Raw genomic sequence first — 22,576 nt, 5'->3', positions numbered from 1 at the left:
TATGTTTAAGCATGTTTCCAGTGCTTGCCAGGTCCCAGTTTTGAGCACCCCATGCCTATCAGCTCCCTTGCTGGCACATGCCAAACCTAGAAATGCAGTAGTAAAACCACTCCAGGAGCACTCCTGACTGCTCTCTGGTGTGCTTAAGAGACACCCCCCACAAAACTGTTTTGCCCAATATCAGAGCTTGAGGGGAAAAAAGAGAAGAGAGCAGGCAGGGCATGTTCAAAAACATATGCCCCATGAGCATAGTAGTGACATATCTGATAAACAGCAATGAAGTTAACATTAACAATCAGTGATATTTGTTTCCTGATTTTGAATCTCTCACTTGTAGTAATTTACATGAGATAACTAGGGTGAAGTCAACAGCCATATTCCTTCATTAAAAATTCAGTATTTTCAGTAATATAACAGAAGTTAGTAGGGTTCATCTGGATTCACAAAGATGTAACTCAGAACAACATTTGTCCTAACAGAGTGACTACAAGTGTGAAAAAAAGTTCACAATCAGGCCCTTAGCACTGATCAAGGAGATCAACAGTGCAGAAAAAACAACAGACATTTATGAATGGGAGGAATACAGAAACCTCAGTATATAAGAAACTTGTTCACTCTTGGATTTAGATCCAATACTTCATTTAGTGTAAGTTACATGTTTCATTTAGATCATAGTAAAGGCACTTAAAATGAAGCATCCACACGCTGAACTCATTAACTCATGCAAAATGCCCTCTGAGTGTTTCAGAGTTATGCTGTGTCAGGCCAGGGTTAACTCTGGGAAAGGAATGTATATCTATCTCATATATTTATATATAAAAAAAGAAAAACTGGGGGTTTTGCTACAGCACAATATGTACCACTTATTGCCCCTGGGGAACACCTGTGGATGCACACTCTGGTGTACGGCGTGTTGCCCTTGGTGGTGTGGGGAAGGCTGGGGTCAGCCCAGGTGCTTACCTGGGGTTCTGAGGGCCTCTGGGAGCTGCAGCTGTGACAATCTGGCAGCATGGACCCTGGCTGGCAGCCGGAGCATGGCTCTGGCTAGCCAGACTTTGGTTTCCAGTGGTGTATACTGCTGCCACATGCGCTGCCTCACTTTTTTAAGACATGTGTTTAGATCCCACTGTTAAAAACCACCCCATGGTGCAAATTAGCAATGAAGGGAATGCCTACATGTGCCTCATGTACTCACAGGTCTGCAGTGCCACATACCACATGTCCACACTCATCTGGATGCACCCAGCATATTATAACTTTAACACCACTTAACATTTCACAGATTTAGCATGGTCCAAGTGTAATGTGTAACTTCAGCCTAAGAGTCAATACCTTGCAGGAGAAAGGCAGCATTTATCACTGCTTACCTTTCCTCCCAATATTTTATAAGCCTTGCATCACAAATAAATTGATAATGCTCTTATCAAAAGTATAAAATAATTAATATTATAAACTCTCCAAAGAGCTAGGTGCTCTAAATTTATGGAAAAAGATGTCAGATTGGGAACATTTGATTTGACACCTATGATATTAAAATATTCTGTAAAAACTACCTAGAAATAAGGTTTGTCTCATGTATGAAGAAGACACTTGAAATATGTTATTTGGAAAATTGTTATGTACCTAGAAACAGTCAGTACTGAGAGAAAACAGACATCATGCAAAAATCCCTGAAAGAGCTATTCAGTTAGGATAAAAAGTATTGGATAGGAGATGCTATTAGGATTATTAACTAAGACTTTATCAAAACTTATTAAGTAGATTGACTAAAAAGGAGCAATTTCATTGGCTAACAATGGCTACATCTTTGCAGACCTGGGATAATGGATGGAGATCAGAATTTAACCACATATGGCTCCCTAGCCTTGGGCAGCAGCTATTCTAAGTATACAGTGTACAGCAATATGAACTCATACAGAGTAGCCAAATTACAACTCCATCCCTAACATTTTTTGCCTCCTGTGTGTGTGTGTGTGTGTGTATGTATTTTTTATATGTATATATATATGTGTATGTGTATATGTATATATATGCTGGATTATATATAGGCATGTATGTGTAAATAGATACATTCACAGAATTATTTTTTACTTTATCCTTCAGTAAAAGATAATTGTGTTTAAATCAAAGGTTAATATTAGCCAGTCTAGTTTCTCTAGGACTTCTGGTACCTAAACAGAAGATTGCTTGCTTGTAACAATAAGACAGGTGTCATGGAAAATTGGATACATTCATGTTCCTTTATATGTTTCTGTAGAATATAGCCCATGATTATTGGAGGTGGTTATGATAATTTTTGCAGAATCTAGAAGAATGCATCAAGCATGAAACCTGTTCAAGATTTTCTGTTTTTCGAACTGTCACTTTTTCTCTGCTGGTTGGATAGAAAAAAAATCGAAAATGATTTAGAGTAATTTTCTGAATATAGTCTAATGAAGCAAATTCATTTTAGATCAATGGATGGTGTGACAGCAAAAACTAATATCTCCTCTTGGCATGAACTGTGGACAAACATAACTTGAAAAGTCCAAAAGAATGAGTCTGTATGTCTACATTGCATCCCCAATGGGGAAGGCCAGTCTTGACCACACCTCACACAGCCTGCTCCCATTTGGAATTGCCATAGCAAATCTGGAAATGCAGTGGTAGCTAAAGCTGTTCTTGAGCTCTCTGTCTTCAGCATACTTAAGAGCAGCTATGTGTGGCACCCTTCAACCAGCTTAAACACTGCATTTCTAGGTTTGGGATGGGCAAATAGAAATGGGGGAGCAGGGTGCACTGGAGAGCCACCTACCCCAGAAATGGGGCACAGACATATGAAAAAAGGATTTTGAAAAGGGGATGCAGCACAGAGCTCACTGGTACAACCAGAGGCTGAGACTGGAAGTCAAGACCAGAACTGTTGGTGGAGAGCTCAGTGACTGAGAGGTTGCTGAGCATGTGCTCCTCAAAGTGAGGTGCAAATGCACAACTGCATGTCCCCAGAATCTTCCCCTCAGAAGTGTTATACAATTTTGCCTATGAGATGTTGCTACCGGACCTCAGAACTCTGTTCTTGAGAATGAAATTGCATTACTGTAGTTTAGATCATTCCTTTGGGAACAATCGCACAGTGAGTATAATGCTTTCCAGGTATGGCTGATGCAGTGAATAATATGATCTCTGCAGAAGGAAAACAAAACTCAGGTTCATTCAAACTACAGCAGCCCACTCATCAAGCAACATGCACTATACAAGTGCATCATTTTGGGGATCAAGACTTGATCCAGGTCACTCACTGAATTCTAGATCGAGTTCAGGATTGTAGTTCTAATTTCCAAGGGTTCAAATGAGTTGAATCCAGACTATTTCATGGGCCATCTCCTTTTACAGAACCATTTTCAGAAATGTGCTTAAAAAAACAACTGCATCAGTGTAAGGGCATTGTGCAAGCCCAGATATAGCATCTGCTTTGACATAACTCCATTCTCACTTGGACAGTTTCTTCTGTAACTAGACTACACTGCAGTCATGTGAGCATTGCATCCATGCAACATATCTACACTTAACAGGAGTTTAACTCTATGTAGCTACATAGGTACAAAAGCTGTTTGAGTTGGTCTAATAAAAAGATATTAGACTTACCAAAAGAACCTTGTCTGCCATTAATGTAATCAGGTTCCCAACATCATTATAGTGAAAACAACCATGACTCTTGCTGCCTGCTACACAAAATGCAGGACTTCTTTCTTTCATAGTTTTCCTGCAATTATAACTTTAATAATAATAGTTAAAATGCGTAAGTAACCTCCTTCCTTTCCCATCTGACTAAAGGAGAGAAGGCCAAAGATCGATATTAATTAAATTTATAGAGTAGGCCTACTTAATTCTGTAAAGTGCTCAAATACAACGAGGAACACAAAGAAATTCCTAGATAGATTAGACAGATATGACACCAGTCATCACTGAAACTAACAAGTCTTTACACTTAAGAGGATAAAGGGACTTGTGAAATTATTGTTTGCAGCTTTGTTACACAATTATTATTTAAAACAAGTGACTTTTTTTTTTTTGCGTCCCTTCCCAAAATGTCAGATAAAGGTTCTCAAGCTTTCAATTGCCTGCTGCTCACAAGGGCACAGCAGCATTTCTGATTGCTGGAAACTAGTCTAGGAGAACGAACATTTCCCATGAGGGATGCCCATCTCTCTTACTATATTGAGGACAGCTAGCCAGTAAAATATAATTGATTACCTGTAGAGAAGGTGCTCATATTTTAATAGACCTACTGATTTGTCCTTTGTCATTTTTGTGCCTACAAGGAAGCGACAAACAGATGCATCATGGTGCTGTCTGCGTAGTATATGATTGGATTGCATGCAGCTGTGAGAGTTTCTGTTTTTTGAATTTTCTTTTCCTTCTGTTCTGCAGTGCCCAAATTTGGTGAAAACATTCAAGGAATGTTTATTTTGTTAGTGTTCAGTAGATTGTATGTGCATTATGATTTTTTTTTTTCATTTTGAGGGTAAAATTATTATTATTATTTTTTTTTTGTTTCTTTGATTTCATCTCGTATAACTCTTTCTCCCACATCCATGTTCTTACTAAGTCATGTCACTCTTTGGTATGTTAAAATCTGCCCTTTCTTTTTTATCTGCACTTTTAAACTTGTTTCAGGCCTTGCAACTTCCATTTGCAATAAACTTGTCCTCTCTTGCATCCTTTTCTGCTTCCACGATTCCTCTCTTCAGTCTAACATGTATCTGCTTTTCCTGTCCTTTCACCATGTCATTTGACTTGCTGTTTTTTCCTCACAAAATCATTTTTTAAGTTGCCCCTTCTCACCAATAGGACCCTATTTATGTACCAACCTGGATAAATTTTTCCTCTCACTTGGTCTTATTCTCTGTATTTTCCCCTAATACTTCTGATTGCCCTACTACTCCCTGTAACTTTTTTGTCTTGCTCTTATCCCTTCTTTTAGTGCCATCCCTTTATAAGTATCTCAGTTATCATCCTGTATACCTGTATTCCTTCTTCAGTCCCTCTTTAAAACATGGCCTCCAGAAATGTTTTCACTCTTAACCAAGAATTCCCCATTGCTCCTCTCCCATGAATCAGAGCTCCTTGTTTATTCTTTGTTTCTCATGTCTGCCTTAGGCCCAGCCCTGCAAGTTGATCCATTTGGATTCAGTCTGATACTGCATACAGATATATTATTTCAGTGGAATTCTGCAACAAGGATAGGAAGGGGTGTGGAGGAGGGAGGAAGGTGGTTGCCTGCGTTATCAACTTGCAAAGCCAGGGACTTGTCATAAGCTCCTTAAAAAGTTTTCTCTATGAAGGCTTATATAAACATATGCTACTTTGTAAGTGATTTTAATGATAACAGTATCAAGAAGATTGAAACGATACAATTATTGCACTGAAATACTATATATTTTATACGTATGAAACTGTGTGTGGCTCATTTTAATCCAGTGAAATACATGTGAAGCTACTGGTATTGCATTTAAACTGAGAAATTCTACGATATTTCCACGAACGAGATCTCTTATTTGCAATACCTGACAATTTTTCTCTAAAACTGTTAAATTCTTTTTTTCCATTAGTAGCCAAACTGCTCCTCATTTCATATATACAAACCCATAAAAAGAAAAATGAAGAAAAGAATACCTCCCAAACCCTCCCCCCCCCCAAACAAACAAACAAACAAAAAAACCCAATCTGGACTGATGCGTAACTGTGTGACACTGGAAGATTTATAGCCTCTTCAATTTTCCCAGAATGTAGAGCATCTATGTCAGATACAGGTACCTACAATATAAACAAACAATATCTTATACACAGTATAAGAAGAGGTTGTTGACTTGGAAGACATGTGGCAACTCTTCCAGTCAAAAAGAAAAAAGTAATACTTGTAATATGGCATGTAATACTTTTTGTTCTGTGCGAAATTGCCAGGGTGACAGATTGTGTGGTATACTGACAAATGTCCCTTTTCATTGTGATTTTGCCTTTTGTATATTATCATATCATTATTCTTCTCCTTTTGTACTACACTGCAATTTCAGATGTTACATGCTTCGGCAGATCTAGAATTTTGTTTTACTTTCAGAATGGCTTGGAAAATGATGAGATGTTTGATATTCTTTACCCCATAATAACTCGTCAGTAAACATGAACCTAAAGAGGAACCACCCATTATGCTTAGGCAAACAGTCTGAACACTTGAAAGGTAGTAAAACAGCATTTGTAACCAGGAATACACTGTGACATATTTTTTTAAATGAGATTTCCAGAGCTGACTCTTTCTGGCAGCCATTTTACATTTGTGATGCTAATATGTGTTAGCCTGATGTTAATAATTAGTAGCTCTTTTCTTTTATAATCTGCTCTAATAGTCTTAACAAAGAAGCATATTTCCCTCAGGTTTTGTATTGTTTTGAGAATGACATCTATTGTTAGAGTATTAGCATAGCCTTATTCTAGAAAGTTAGGTAAATGAATGAACAACACACATGTACATGTTCCCTCCCATGCCCCCCTAAAACAAACAAACAAATAAACAAACAATTCCTTCTCTGAACATTTCCCTTAGAGGATCTTAGAAGACAGGAAAGTCTTTCATGACTGGGCACAATTTTTCCCCTTTGGCAAGCACTTTCATTGAATTACAAGTTCTCTACACCCTGTGTGTCCTTGTGGGTCATTTTCATGGAGGCCCACAGCCTCCACACTGCAATCTTTCATCTTTCTTCCCCATGGCAGCACTTACCAGCTCTCAAGGACCATCCCTCCTTCAGGAACTCCCATTCCTTTAGTTGCATAAATGATAGTGTTAGCTCAGCCTGGTAAAGCTTCCAGGCACGTTTCAAATGATCTGCTAGGATTCATACAAACATACAAAGCACTTCTGCAACTCTTTTCTCCTGCTGAGAAGCAGCAAACCTACTAGCCTTTGAGCACCTGATTTGTCAGGCCAGCCACAACATACATATCCCAGTTTTTTCACCTCACACTGGATTCAGGGAATGAATCGTGTGAGTTTTTAAGTCCATAATTTCAAAGAGGCTGCAAAATGTTAAAATGACTGAACCAGTGCTTTGTGTGCAAACTCTTTGCTGGACTCAGTGCTTGTTCTCATTGATGCAGCAGTCTGTCTCCAAAAAAAAAAAATAAAAAGGAGAAGTCTACAAGACTTGTGATCCCATCAGCTTTTACAGTCACTCCATGTAGCAGCAGTTTCTCTTCCTCAAAATTGCTGTTCAGCTTGGAGTTCATCTCTATAAACCCACAGTTGAATTATCCCCTTTCATAGTAGCATGAGTTTTCAGCTTAGTCAAAAATATTATAGACAATAGGCAAAAATACCAAATTGGACAGTGCTTTAAATTAATTCTTGTTCTTTTAGAATGACAAAATGAACAATTTACGATGCACTGATACAGGGAGGGGTTAGTAACTAAAGCATTTTTTTACAAAGAGAAAAGCAAAGGTAGACTCATGGGAAAGATCGATTCCACCCCACTGCAGAAATGATTGGGTGAAACTTTATGACCTGCAGGAATAGTTGGGCTAGATGCTTTCCTTCTGATGTTAAAAGCTAGACCTGGTTCAGGATTCCATTAGGGAGCACTGATAAGCAGTGAAGTACATCAAGCTAGCTCTGTGTGTGCTATAACCTGAAATAGATGAAGAAGAGCCTAGGTCATATGCCAATAAACCCCCATTATTGGGCATGTGTATTGGTGCACGCTGTTCTAATGACTATATAATGTCTGGATGGGGGAGGAGTGGGTGTGCTACACTTTGCTACAGCACTTAGTGCAGGCACAGAGACAATACAGATATGCTCTAGAAAACCTCTTTATATCATAATGCAGTTATAATACACATACACATAATACAGCAAAGAAACAAGTGCCAGAGTAAGATTTACTCAACCCTCCCTGTTTTAGAAATGCAGTGAGACTCAATTTGTATATAAACTAGATTATTTTTTTAATGAAGACACCTAATTAAAATAATAAGAAGTTCCTGGGGGAATACTTAGCATTTTAAAACTATGAATCTTTGTTTTATAAAAGGTGTTTGAAGTCCTTGGTTGTTTTTTTGTTGTTGTTGTTGTTTTTTCCCTTCAGCCACCTTTAATCTAATTTCTAGTCTCTTAATTGCCTTAATTGAATTCCAAGTGGTTTAAATTATTAAATATCTTTTTAGGGAACTACAATTTGTATTTTTGATTACCCAACAAGTATATAACATCAAATAGTTTTCACATAATCAAAAGTAAAATGTTTGATTTTCAAAAATATGTTTAATTCTGTTCTTGTTTAATTTAATGCAAGTTGTGCTAGAAAAACAAGATATTTATCACAAAAATTAATACTTTAAAAGTTTTATGGTTTAAAGCAGGTTGAAAGAAGAGAAGATGAATTGATTGCTGAGAAACAGGAATGGAGAGGGGAAGGAATGGAGAGCAGAGCTGAGGTTAGGCCAGAAATTAAAAAATCAATATCATTGGCTTTTTCACCTTAGGAATAGATTTTATTATTCAATACTTATATTGATTGGTAGCTTACTACACAAGTAGTGCAACTTGTTTCATCATTTTGAGCTGGAGTTCAGTATCCTTATGGTAGACAACACCCTATTCCATAATTAGTCCCATTTGTAGAGTAAGGTGCTACCCAACACAAGGACATTAGAATCTAACTTATCTACTTTATATAGTAAGCTACTGTTCAAGCAGTATATGGATGGCAGAATTGGTTTCACAGTCACAAAAACTCAAGATGCACAATGAATATATTTTGGGAGGCAAGTTAGGAATTTGCTCCTAATCAAAACACGAGTGAGCTTCACTTTTATCCATTTTTACTACTTTTAACATGGGTATGCTTAATAGATTTAGGTTAAATTGCTCCTTGCGGTAGATGCATCCTTTTTTATTCTCTTCCTCAAAAGAACTTCTTTCTATCACTAGCACCTGCGAAAAATATCTTAGAAGAGAAGCTCCTTCATTTAATCTATGCCAGTACTTTAATATGCCGTTGTTGACTGTCATGGCCAGTTTACACGCCACATCAGAAACCCTGTGAAACTTCTGGCAAATCCATCACTCCTAGCATCATCTGAGTCTGACCACATGTAAATAATACTAATGTTCCATGCTTTCTTTTTTTTTTTTTTTTTTATTGCTTCATCCCAACAGGGGAAAAAAAAAATACCTGTGAAGGATAATATTCACGCACATAAAACTTAGCGAGTAGGTAAAGTTACTTGTTGTGGGGGACAAACAGGTCAGTCTGGCAGTACTTGTGCATGGCATTAAGTCTGCTACCCCCTACTTACAATGGGTCCATCTACACATGCAGTTAATGCACCTGAATTTTCTGCACAGAGAATCCAGGCTCATTAAAGCACTCCGTGGCCCATGTTTACACATGTGCCTTCATCGGGAGCAAATTCAGCCCAACAGGAGGAGCCCAGTCCAGGGCTACTCCTGCTCTGCTCTGTCCTCCTGCAGTAGCCAGAGTCCCCTGGGTTCCCCCTAGGTGCCAGACTCAAGCTGGTAGGGGGCTTAGCCCTAAACTCTGGAGGGCAGGGGGAGCTGTCCCAGCTCAGTGGGCAGCTCTGGAGCAAGAACAGGCTGGATCCCAGCTTGGGGGCAGGGAGAGAGCTGTCCCAGCTTCTGGGCAGCTACTCCCTATCCCATAGAGATTGGAACCTGTCCCAATCCTCACGTGGCTAGGAGAGCTGTCCTGCCTTCTGGGCACCTGCCTTCCAGGAGAGCTGTCCTGCCTTCTCTGTTGAGACCAGGAGCTATCCACCTGGATCTGATCTCCACATGGCTAGCAGGCAGCATCCTGCCAAGCTAACATAACTCTCCCTACCTCCTGTAGCTCCCTGCTACCTAGTCAGCATCTATATGTGTGGTACAACATGTTAGTTAATACACTGTTTTTCTAGTACCAGTATCTATAGGTACTTGAAAGTGGTGCATTAGACTAATTAATATACTGTGCAGTAATTGCTGTGCATGTGTAGACAGTGACGCTTTACATAGTATAAGGCACAGTAAAGTGTTTCGTGTAAATGCACCCAGTGAGTAGCACCGTACTCTGAAAGTACTGCCATTGATTGACAAGCTCAAAGAGCACATTTAATTATTTTAACACCATTTGTTATTATTATTATTATTATTATTATAATATCCTTGAAGTGACCAGAGGACCTGCTGTGTGGAACCATAATGAACACACAGTAGAAAGATGGACCTTTCTTCAACTCTTTGCAATCTATGGTCCCAGTCCTGAAAACACTTATATGCTTATCTGCATATATTGCCATTGAAGTAACTTGTGGTAGTAAAGCAAATAATCATCACTTGCAGCACTGGAATCTAAACAGACCTATCTTTGGCTTCTGAGTTCACACTTTAAATATAACATTAAACACATTTCTCATTTTTCTTTCTTAGCAGCTGATTTTTACTTTTATCTATGTTTTCTTAATATCTACACTCTATTAATGGAAATTCTATTTAATAGAAGTGGATGATTATACAACTATTTATTTAGACAATTAAAAATGTCTGTTAACATTTTAAAAAATTATTTTAGGAACCAAACCAATTGTAGTGGATGGCTTACTGCAAAACAACCAAACAACCCACCCCCCAAAATTACACAAACCCTGATTATGAAATCTGATGCATATGGATAGATCCTGGATTTTGAACAAGGATAAGGACCTTTGCTTGGGACAGAAAAACATTTAAAGTGGTTTGACTTAATTATTTAAGATTAGGAAAGTCACAGTAAAAAGTGGCTCCTTAATTTAGTGACAGAACAATAATAAATCAGATAGCAATACATATACAATACATTTTAAAAATGCCTCATATGGAGGACATACTGGAGCTGTGAAATTCAGTGTTACAATAGGTTACCAAGTTGAATCATATAGCTGAATTGGGCACCTATACACGAGCCCAACACTTGCTCCAACATGTTCTATTTAGAATGCATCAGAACAGACTCGATTAATCGATTAATGGCAACAGTGCACAAACTGAATTGCCAATGAGCTGGATTGTGACACTTAGACATGCTCCTCCAGTTGAAGAATGTTAATGATGATTTTGTCAATATAGATACTTGCAAAGAAAAGCTTGAAAGTGGGATAGTGGTTGTTCTCCTGGATCTCTAGGAGGCAAGGACTGCTACTGTTGCCAACTCTATGAAGAGAGTGGCGAGCTCCTAGCAAAGGGAGATGGGGCTGCCATTAATTAATTAATCAAATCTGCTGGAGCATGCTAATTGGCACAGTCCAGAAGTCTCAGGATCACATGTATTCAGAGTTTCCATGCTTCAAGATGGTGGTGGGAGTGCTTTAACTAAACCTCATAGAACAAGCTTTAAAGCACTTCCAACACCATTTTGATGCATGGGACACTGAATACACCAGATGCTGTGGGTACTTTAATTAAAGTGGCTCCCAGGAGCTGCTCTAATTAAAGTACCCCCTCCCCCAACCCTGGAGCACATGTAAAGACGTCCAGATGATCACCTATAATGGGCCAAATCCTTCTCTTTTTCATGCACATGGTTCTCTTGATTTCAGTACATCTACTTTTTGAGTGAGACAGCTGGACTCAGTACAATAGTTGTATGATAACTCTGACAGATAAAATAACAATAAGGGTGATCATAGTCTGCTCTGACTATACAGCATAGAATTTAACACAGGTGTAATTTGTCTTTGTTGAGTATTGTGCCTGGTTTACAACTCCCATCAGAAGCCCTCTGAAATGTCTAGAAATTATAGGAAGAAAACTACAAAAAAAGCAATGTTTGACTTGTATGTGTGGGTTTTTTAAACTGAGCTCTTCTTACATAAATATATAAATGGCTTCCATTTTCTTCACCAATGATAATAATAATAATTATACATTATTAGTATAAATTACAAGCTATATTTCAGTCTGGACTGAAATTGGCTATCCATTTCTAAGCCTTTCAGAATAATAGTTTTCCAAAGAATTCTATAATATGGAAACTTTGTGTAAGAATTTTTATCCCTTCTAATCTTTTCATAAAGGAAAATGACTAAAATCAATCACATATGAAAAGGGAATCCTAATGTCAAGAGCTCCTAGCAAAGGAAGACCCTGCTGCCATCCTTCTCTCTGCATGAGAAAGAGACCACTGCATGGAAAACATGTACTCTGCTATCCCACCTACTGCTACCTCCATCAGGGATGCATTACTGCTCTCCTTTCTAAATGTTAATGGCAGTGTGGGTGACTTCATTCTGATCACAGACAACATTTGAGAGAATGAAAGTTGTCATCTCACTTCTGGGCATATGAATGGTTGGGAGGCCTGCTACTTTATCTGCTTGGTGCAGGGGTTCTTGCATTGAGGGAAATGGGCAGAGGGGAGAAGGTCCTTAGGTACTAAAGAGGGCTTGGCAGTATGGGGGCAAAGGGTTGCTGCTGTCTTGATGGTATGGGTAGGCTTGCTGCTGTCATTCCACCTTGGTTTCCATTGTGTGTGCTTGGTTCCTACAGAGCCCTCTACACAGTTGGGTGGAAACTGAGCCCTTTCTTCTGCTGGATGGACCCAAGTGCACTTGGAAATAAGTAGTGAAGAAATGGAGGATTTCCTCAGTCTGCCCAAAAAGGGAATAGTGCCAGTCCAGAACACAGTTCTTGCTGCTCCAGTATTATGCCCCAAGTATTGTGAGGGCAAGGAGGGCTGGGCCAGATCTTGGGGATGGGGGTCAAAGGGGCCCCTGCTGGGTAATGCTTTCTGCCTGAGACTGTTTAATGTTTGAAGGTGCAGGCAGAAGTGCAGCTTGGTGTTGTAACTGAGAAGGCTTTGCAGGAAGTGCTCTGAGTTACAACAATCCCCCAGACCAAACAGAAGCTCACTGTTGATTCCAGGGGCAGGGGAATCTGCCTGCTGGCTGGGAGCCTTCAGGATTTCCCCTAGCAACAGCCTCTTCTCCCCCCTAGCCTGTCCCTGTTTTCAGAATGGGAGTGGGGAAGGGAGGGGAGGGAGCTTTTAGGTGTTCCCTAGCTGGCACTGGAAAGTGGGGTGGGTGAATTGGAATCCCCTCCCCACCTGGGGGTGGGAGGAGGTGGGCTCCATCCTACCTCCGGGGGTGGGGGGGTGAGAAAACCCCAGACTAAACTCCCTCCCCTCCCATTCCCCCCTCCCATTCTAAAAACAGCGTGAAGCTGGGAGACAGTGTAGACAGAAGTTACAGAAGATGCTTTGTTTTGAAATGTCTTTATCTGAATTCTCATGCAATGAGGGTTCAGATTTTTGCCCACCAGGCCATTTTTGAAGTGGTCTGCAGCCATGCACTTGTGTTTTAGTCATGGCTATGAACCGTTTTCTATGGCCAGATTGGGTAAACATTGTCACTTCCATCTGCACCCTGAAAGGTGGAGCCACATCTAGGTTGGAGAAAAGGAGATTAGGAAGGAACATGACTCGGTTCTCCCTTCCAAGCTGTGAAAAATTGCTAGGGGAATGGGACTGCTTTTCCTTGCTGCAGAGCACAGGCGTCCTGACAGCAGCTTTAAGTAGACACCAAGGAGGTGAAACCTGGGAGGGAGGGTAGGGGGAATCCCTTGCTTATTGTGAGGAAATGACAGTCTCCCTCCTGGGAAACTGGCTAGGCAGCTCCGCCTGTGGTTCTCATAGCAGACCTCCGCTGCCAGGTCCTGAGCCAGGGTGGCGGGGAGGGCTCTGCGTCTGCATTCAGCCCTTGCCTGCACTCCAGGCAGCAGGTCTATTACATGTGCAATGTGCCTAGGTCAGGATCCCCCACCCTAGCGCTGCAGCCCGGCAACGCTGGCTTGCCGACCCAGCGGGGCTCTGCGGGGAGCCTGCCGCCCGGCGCACTCGGAAAAGCTGTGGCAAAGAAAAAAACAAAAACAAACAAAAAAAGAACAAGAGCGAGGGAACACGATCCCCGCCCCCTCCTGGTGCATCATCTGCCTCTGGTGGTGTTTCCCCACCTGCGCCCGCGACGGGGCATGCCTCGCTCCTGACTCAGTGCCCGCCTCGTGCTCTCAAGTTCAAGTTGTGGAAACAGGTGCCCCGCACCTCTTCCGCCGCCCCCGAGCCCCTGCCGCGGGGCAACCCGGGCAGCAGCGGGGGACTCCTGCTGGTGCGTCTGGCTGCAACCAGGCGCCTCGCGGAAGGGGGCGGCTTTTTCACCCCCCCGCAATCGCATTTCGACTCCAGCTCTGGATTCGGGCTGCGGGAGAGCCTCGTCATTTCCGCCGGCTCCCGCTTTGCCCTGCGTGCGCGCGTGTGAGGGAGACAGAGCCGAGCGCGGCGGCTGTAGGAGCCGAGCTCGCCCCAGCGGGTGCCAGAGCCGGCGTCCCGCGCGCGGCGCGGAGCAGAGCGCCACAGAACGGAGCGTTCCAGCGCCGAACCTTCGCGCCCGCGGCGTTCGGAGGCGCCCAGCTGAGTGTTCCACAAACGAACCATCGCGCCCGCGGCGTTCCGAAGCGGTCGGAGGAGCCTGCAGCCGCCGCCGCGCCGCCTCCTCGTGGTCAGTGGGGGCGGGAGGCGTCGGAGCGTGCAGCAGCAGCCGCCGCCTCCTCCTCCTCCTCCTCCTCCCCCCAGCAACCGAGGCAGCAACATGAACTGAGATCCCGAGCAGAGGCAGAGCGAGCCGAGAGGCAGCGAGCAGCAGGGAGAGGGGAGCCCAGCGCCGCCATCCTCGCCCGGGGAAAAGCCTCACGGAGGAGCCAAGCGGCCGCCGCCGCCTGCGGACACCTCGCTGCCCTCTCCTCCACCCCCGATCCCCCCTCCCCAGCCCCCGGGGGAGCTGCCGCACCGCCTCGGCCATGGCGCTCATTATGGAGCCCGTGAGCAAGTGGTCCCCGAGCCAGGTGGTGGACTGGATGAAAGGTGAGCGGGATCCAGGCGTGGGGGCTGGGCAGAGAGCGAGGGCGGGATGGGCGAGGACCCCCCCTTCCCGCTGAGCAGGTGCGGCTGCCGGGAGGGAGGGAGGATGTGCCCGCCGCGGGCGCGGATGGAGGCTCCGGGCAGCCCCGGGGGGAGCAGGGCTGTCCTCGGCCGGGGTGGAGGTGCCGGCGGGGCGGGCTCGGCATCCTCGGGCTTCCCCCAACGCCTCCCCGCCACCTGCTCCCAGGGAACTGCCCCCGGGCTCCCAAGCCTGCTCGGGAGGATTTCGCCTTGCGTCTGCCCTCCTCAGCGGGCTCTGAACGGCTCATTGCTACTGCGGGGGGACAGAAGTAGTGGTGATCATGTGTCTTCTAACATCCCCATCTCTCCTTATGTTCAGAGGCAAGCGGCTGGGCTATTAATTAACACTCCCCCCCCCCCCCATAAGAAAGACCCTCTCCGGGGTTTATTAACCAGAAATGGCTCTGTTTTAAATCTCTCCGCTGGTCCAGTTGAGAAGGAAAAACCCTCTCAGGTTGGGGCTCGGGCTGTTCCTTGGCAGACGCAACGTGCGATGAGTCATAAAATAAAAGTTTAACGTCACGCCGGACGCTGGTTAATAGAGATGACATGGTTTGAAGTGCAGGCTTTAATCCCCCCCCCCCCTTTTTGTGTGTGTGTGTGTTTTTGTTTTGTCCTCCGAGGATTAAAACGTTAAGCAAGATCAATCAGCCTGCAGAGATGTAATGAGTGTGTTTCTAGTCAAGTGGCGTTTCATCCCTTGGGAGGATCACCAGAAACCTTCCCTGCCTCCCTGCTTAAGTTGAATGAAGCATTGGAGATCAATACCTTTGTGATATACAGTTTATTTCGGCTAGTAAAGCAATGCCCATCTAAAACCCTAGATGTTAGTTCAACTTCTGAAGGGGTCTGGTCCTAAGTTAACATACATTAATTACCCTGACCAAAAACTATATTTACCTTGACCCTCAGCCATCTTCTTCCTTCCCCCCATAACTTAGGAGGATAAAAAATGGGCCTTGCAGAAATGCTTTCATATGATCTTCTGCACAGGCATAGTTCTAATACTCTGAAAGTTTGAATTTTTAAAGCCAGACTGCAGCTGTGTTTTGAATAAGTCACCATCTAGTATTATGTATCTCCCTATAAAGGCAGCATGACTGGATGAATATGGCTTTTGAACAACTGCTACATTGTGGGAGTTCTTCACAGCATGCTGCACTCTACTAATGTGACAGTTTCATCATCCTTAAAATTTCAGGCATATAGCATATGTTTTCAGTTATTCCACCCTAGCATTTATAGGCGTAGAGTTATAATTACATGCAGTAGACGTATATTTCTTGCTGTTTCTGACGTCTTCTCAATCCACAGGACCTTCAAAAAAATATACGTGCACAACATGGTCCTTCATCTTTTAAGAAATTAGAGTAACCAACATTTTTAAAGTTTTTGAAAGAGAATACAAATGATCAGCACTGACAGAATGCACCTGTGTTCTGCAAACTGCTTCATGAGCCCTATTTGCTTTTAAAATACTAATTCCAAAAGATAGAGTTTCTTATAGACGGTTGGGAGCTATCTCATACCAATATCTATTATGAACCTCCTCTATTGCTAATGTTTAAGGCCTCCTTTTGCCCTACGTTTTCGGGGGTGTTTGTGGCATTGCCATCTTTGTAGGTATTTTTTCTAATCCTAGTCCAGAAATGTAATAAAACTAATGTTTTGTTTCAAAAATAACATCAAGGTAGAAGTATCCATTACATATACTCTTGCAGATACTGCACGTATGTAGAATCAGTTATTAAAAGAATGCAGGCCTGTTCATGACTAAGGTAATAATAGCATTCAAAACAGTAAAGCCATTTAGCAGGATACTTGTTGCTGGAAACCTGTAGCTCTTACTATGTGATGTTTGGTGTGAGATATTAATGTATATATGAGCTTGGCAAACTCAAACACAAACTGTGTTTTTGATTTCGACATTTCAAAACTTGTTTTTAAAAACTACCTAAATTTTTTGGCAATACTTCCAAACTCTGCCACTGTCTTAAGAACTTAATTTTCAGTGAACGAATATATATATATATATATATGTGTGTGTGTATATGTATATGTGTATATGTATATATTGCTTCAAGTATTTTCTATCTTTCTCTCTATGTACTTTGCACCTGAGTTGAATTTCCTTATGAGAGAAGATTCTGCATTCAACTAGAATTGTCTGTAGAGGAAAACCTAGATAAGATGCACAACAAGATAGCCTTTGCCCTAGAAATTAGCGCCATAATATAGTGATGTGATTTTGTGTTGTACCTGACAAATAATGACTTGTTAAAGTTTTGAATGAAACAGAGTAATGAAAAAAGGTAAGTGACCACACACAATTCCCATCGTTTATGTTAAAAAGTATTGAGAATTATCTATTGATGAAATCTAATACCTGCTTCAACCGATCTGTTTTCTTGTTGCTTTAAAACACAAACATCTAACCAAGAAGTCTTTGAGAGCATCTTGGGGAAGTGGCTTATCTTTTAAAATAAGAGAAGTAAAGTGTGAAATGAATATGTCCCTCTGCCTTCAGACCTTTCAATGAAATATTGGAGAAAATAGATTGTGTGTCCTCGTACGAGTGAGGTCAGTTCTGGGCCGCATTACTTGTGATGGATCTTTACTACTGGAAATTAAGTATTATCGGAATAGCTTGTTTAGTGACCAGGATCTTCAGTAAACTATAGAACTGAGCTGGGCTTTAAAACCTTGCTTTAAATAGGTGTCCTTTTATGTAATGTGTCAATTCTGAGTAGCTGCCCAAAGAGCTACTTAGAGCTACTTCAGAGTAGGTTTCAGTGTTCAAAGTATTTTTTTTTTTTGGTTTGAAATTCTGCTGTTAACATTGCTTACTATTATCTGAAAATAAGGGGAAATGAAACACTTCAGTTTTTATTGCCTTTGGTGTTTGTGTGATGATGGTTTTACTGGCATGAACTGAACGTTTGCAGTAAAAGGCCCAATCTGGAATTCTTTATTCAGGGAAAAGAGCCATTACATCAGTGACATTTTGCCAGAGTAAAGAATAAAGGATTTGGACATGCATTGTTTTTCTCATTTTTAATATAAGTCAAACATTTTAAGCTTAGTAGTGCTATATAAATATTTCAAGGAGAGGACCCATGCAATAAATAGGGATGAGATGCATGGATATTTTGTTGGATTAATGCAATTTCTTAAAACATGATTTTAATTTTTAATATACGATAGGTTTGAAATGGTGTCAGCAGTTGTCAGCATGGGTATTTTTGTATACTTCAGTTACCTCATCTACAGTAAATTGTCTGACATGGAACTGTCAGATAAGCAGCTGGATTGGCTTTCCTCTGTCTTCAGTACACAGTACATTATCTTGTACAGCAAAATGGGAAGAAAGGAGTATTTTAATACATGCAAATGTTGCATTTTCTTGCTTTTCATATATTTAATTAAACGAAAAGCAAAATATGCAGCATTTGAATGTATTAAAATACTCCTTTTAATTCCTTTTGAAGGCCCTTCATGGATCACTGAACTGAATTGATGTCAATCAACTCCTCTTCTTTTCATAGGAGGATTCCTCTGAAGAATTGCAAGACATTGACACATTCTACTGCTAATCATTATGGAGAGTCATAGTTTGAGTTTATTTGAGAAGTAGAAGTGTCAGATACATTTCAGATTTTCTGTGGCATTGGGAAAACTCAAGGACAAGATTTAAGATATTTTTCCTAACTCCAAAATAAAATGCCTTTAGTGGATTCTTATGTATTTGTTAGCCCCTGTCCCCTGCCAGATAATATCTGTAGTTTGATAATTAGCTTGATTTACTATGATGGACATGGATTGTTGGGTTTTTTTTTTAAAGATGACTTTATTTTTAATGTAATGCCTCTAATACTCCTTAACATAGAATTCCAGAAAAATCCATTTTGAAAAATCTAAACTAAACCACTGATGGATTTACATTTTTGTTTTCTTTCATATTCAACCAAAATAGACAATACATAAGCTATTCAACCATTACAAGTAAAGCTGCATGGCATTAATGAACAGAAGCTAAAATCTGATGTATTGGGCTTCTCTAATGGCTTTTTATGCTATAAACTGTTTTCTCCTTCATGGTATACCTTCTTTATAAGGAGTGGGGAGATGGATAGATAGATGTGATAAGAAATAGTAGCACTGAAGCAGAAGGAAAGCATATGCCCAAAATCAAGAAACTTCACAGGTTAACTATGCTTAATACTGTATAGGTATATAAATTCCAGGGAAAATTTTTATGCATTTGCTTTGCTGTCATCTTTTAGCTGTGGACAGTTGTGCTGGAAGTGATGGATAGCTGCTTTTGGTGATTGGGCATGTGGAAATATGCTGTGATACTCTTCTGGTCATGTGTATAGAAACAGTGTGTTTTAATTGGTCTGTTCCTTCAAGTTGAGAGCTTTTGCTCTTAGAGTCCAACAGGTCACACAGTGATAACCTACTTGCCTGCTGGCACAATAATGCTGTCAAGTGCTAGCAGGGACTCTTGTGAGTACAAACTTTCACAGGGGTTGGGCTGAGGGTGTGGAAATCATTCCAGCAAATGTTGAGAGTGCCGGTAGATGTGGCTACTTGTCAGCGCTCTGTTCAAGGCTTCCTTTTTGACTTGGCTTTTGCTGTGTGGGAAACTATACAAAGAAATCCAAACACAACAAAATGACGTTTTGGTCAAACTAGTGCTCTGAAGGGAAAAGAGGTGGTGGTTACTTCTGTTTTTAGAAATGTGAGAGGTGTTCAGATGGTATTGTACCATATGTTCAGATGGAACCATATAAGCAACTAGGTATGATAGTATAGGAGGAAAAGCTCAGTCATGACTGGTCTGTTTTAGGTGGAAAATAATTTGGAAAATCCCTATGTTGCTTGCTGCTGCTACGGTTACTGTTTTTGCTCATTTCCCCTTCACTCCCCTTCAAAAGGGATTTGAAATTTGTTCTGTCAATGTGCGCTTGTCAAGCTTTTTGATCCGTGGGTTGGGTTGTGCTAGTTCTGCTCAATCCTGAATAAACATGCATAATATGTTCAGCATTTTCTTTGCATTTGAAATATGAGGGAAAGCACTGTGCAGGAACTTTTTATTTTTTTAATTGCAGAACAAGATTGGGGAGCTTTGCATCTGATTTCTTAGGCCAGATCATTATCTTTCGTGGTCAGTCATTTTATTGGGAAACCTCAGGAGAATTTTCCTGTGTAGATGATCCAGCATTGCCCTGTTGGGCTAGGGAGGGAACACAAAGTTTTCCCTCTAAGAAAAGGTGTCATCAAATCTAGCAGATCTTTGGGCCAACAATGCAGAAGCCATGTACAATACTCTGGTTGGGGCAACCTTTCCCACGCACTAATGTGGCTCCTGTCCTGCAGCCTCTTTCACTTCCCATATCTATGACTTGCTCTTGGGAGAAAGTTGCAAAAAATAAAATAAAATAACCTTGCAACTATGTCAGCTTTTCTAGACATCGTCTGCAGGGGTAAGTTTGGGCAGATGTGCAGACTTCTGCAGGGCCCTTAGGGTGCCACAGAAGCATCTGGGCTGACTTGTCTGCTGCCATGTGGAGGCGAAAAGGCAGGTGCACACAACTCTAGAGACAAGATTTTTAATTTCAGCTCTTTTCAGATCCCATTCCCCCATCACATTTAACAAGTGTTGATCGCTTTTTGTAGATGGTATCTTTATTTTTATAGGAAAGATGTTTGTATTACCTTATCAACAGTGGTTTATATTATTATAGTTTATGTGTATTCCATAGTGCTTGATTTTGGAACTTGAGATAGCAATTTAATGGATGGGAAAATACAAATCATGTGCAACTTCTTATTCCTGGCTAAGGGTGTGTAGGTGGTTCATTCATTGCAGAGGAATGTGCAAGTGGAAGGATCTTTGCTAAGTGTCCTGATCTTTGCTAAGAGTTAAGATTTTTACAGGTCGTTAACATGAAGTGAATGTTCTGTCAGGACAAATGAAAATTCTGCAAATCCAAAGTATATACAGTACCCATGTAGCTCTTGAAGTGATGCCATTATACTGATTCCAACTGCAGTGCAAAACGAGAGAAGCTGTTGAAAAACTATGAAATATGACCATATTTGTATCTTTTAATTATGAAAACTGTTGAATTTTTTTATTTTATAGAGTTTTATGGTATTATATCTGACATGTCATCACTACAACAGTTTCAGTATATTATCAACCAGAAGGTAGGGCAGTATGGTACCTGAGAGATTCATGAACTTCAGGTCTTTTTATCTGCAGTGGTAAAAATGCTAATCTTTTTACTTTAATTTACCATACCAGATTTCATTTGCAAAAGATTTCACTTTTAAAACTACAGTGAAAAATCATTGTTGAAACCTGTATGTGCTTAACTCCTTTCTTCTTCCTGTGAATAATATCCTTTTTATTTATCTTTGACACTGTGAATGATGACGGTCATTGATAGCTGTCACTTAAATTAGTTATGATTATCCTTTAAAGCATCTCAGTTTATGACTAGATTACCTCTTAAATGCCATGGTCTATTGGCTGAATCCATAACTTCAGCTTGATTTCATGTACATAACAATTCCTGTGTTGCCATAGCGAAGGCAGTGTTACATAATCAGCTGTTCTGCACTTAATTCAAAATGTGGTATTTTAAACATACCATGAGATATATATATTAGGCCAATTATTACTCGTCTAGGTAGGGAATACTGGTTGAGGCAATTGTATTTGCTGTGAAAATAAATGTATTACTTGTGATTTTCTAATACTGCCTGTTTACACCTTTATTTTGCTTGAACACATTGTTCTGTTTCTAAAACATCTGTTGGTTTCAATATGGCCTCATGATGTATTCAGTTGAATGAATTTCTGCCACTTAAATGCAGTCCTGTGTTCCATGATTTGGATTCTGGTGCGTGGTACAGTGTTCTTGCTTAAACCTAGATATTTACAAGTGAGAACAGAGAATTCTTCACCGGAGTAGCTTAACTAGGGCAAGCTGACTGGGGCAACAGCCTCAGACACTGGCAGTAGGGATGAGGGGGTTATTTGTTGGACAGATGTTCCAACGGTCCCTCTTCAAATGTTCCTGACACACTTCTTCATCCCTCACATACTAGAGGTAGGGAATGACCGGAGGGTGAATTGCCTCCTCCAGGTTTCCATCCGTAGAGTGCCCTTATGCAAAAGGAATTCTGCCGTGGGTATACTTTTTTGAAAACCACTGTGGAGCTGGTCCTGTGGGAAGCTGAGCACCCTCAACTTGAATTTGCATTAGTGTGAATTAAGGGAACAGAAACTGCCCAACACCTTGTAATATTTGGCTGTTCATGATTAATGTTTGCTGCTGTAATGTTTGATGGTAATTTCCAAGTAAACTTAATGTAGGGGTGCCCAGGATTAAGCTGTAGTTATGCAGCAAATTACTAGTATATTTTGTTTTAATACAGTGAGATGCCATGTGATGCACTGTCATATTACACTTTTAAGGGATAGCCAGCACGGGTTTGTTGCGGGTAGGTCTTGTTTGACCAATCTCATTTCCTTCTATGACCAGGTGACCTATCACCTGGAC

The 22,576-nt window shown here is 41.1% G+C and overlaps 1 protein-coding gene across 3 annotated transcripts in view; it reads left to right on the top strand.

Moving 5' to 3' along the window:
• Positions 1-14,205: 14,205 nt before the first annotated feature.
• Positions 14,206-22,576, top strand: part of CNKSR2 (connector enhancer of kinase suppressor of Ras 2) — a 353,085-nt gene continuing 344,714 nt past the window's right edge. The window contains exon 1 of one of the 3 annotated variants that reach the window (XM_019529182.1): positions 14,206-14,924. In XM_019529182.1, the coding sequence (XP_019384727.1) occupies positions 14,861-14,924 (64 nt within the window). In that variant the 5' untranslated portion in view covers positions 14,206-14,860. The remainder of the gene's footprint in view (positions 14,925-22,576) is intronic. The other 2 variants (XM_019529183.1, XM_019529184.1) reach the window with 2 other exon arrangements.

This window comes from Crocodylus porosus, unplaced genomic scaffold, assembly GCF_001723895.1.
Source record: "Crocodylus porosus isolate Cpor-Errol unplaced genomic scaffold, CroPor_comp1, whole genome shotgun sequence".
Taxonomy (NCBI): Eukaryota; Metazoa; Chordata; order Crocodylia; family Crocodylidae; genus Crocodylus; species Crocodylus porosus.
Note: the sequence above shows the minus strand (reverse complement) of the source record. Positions and strands in the feature narration are given on the sequence as shown.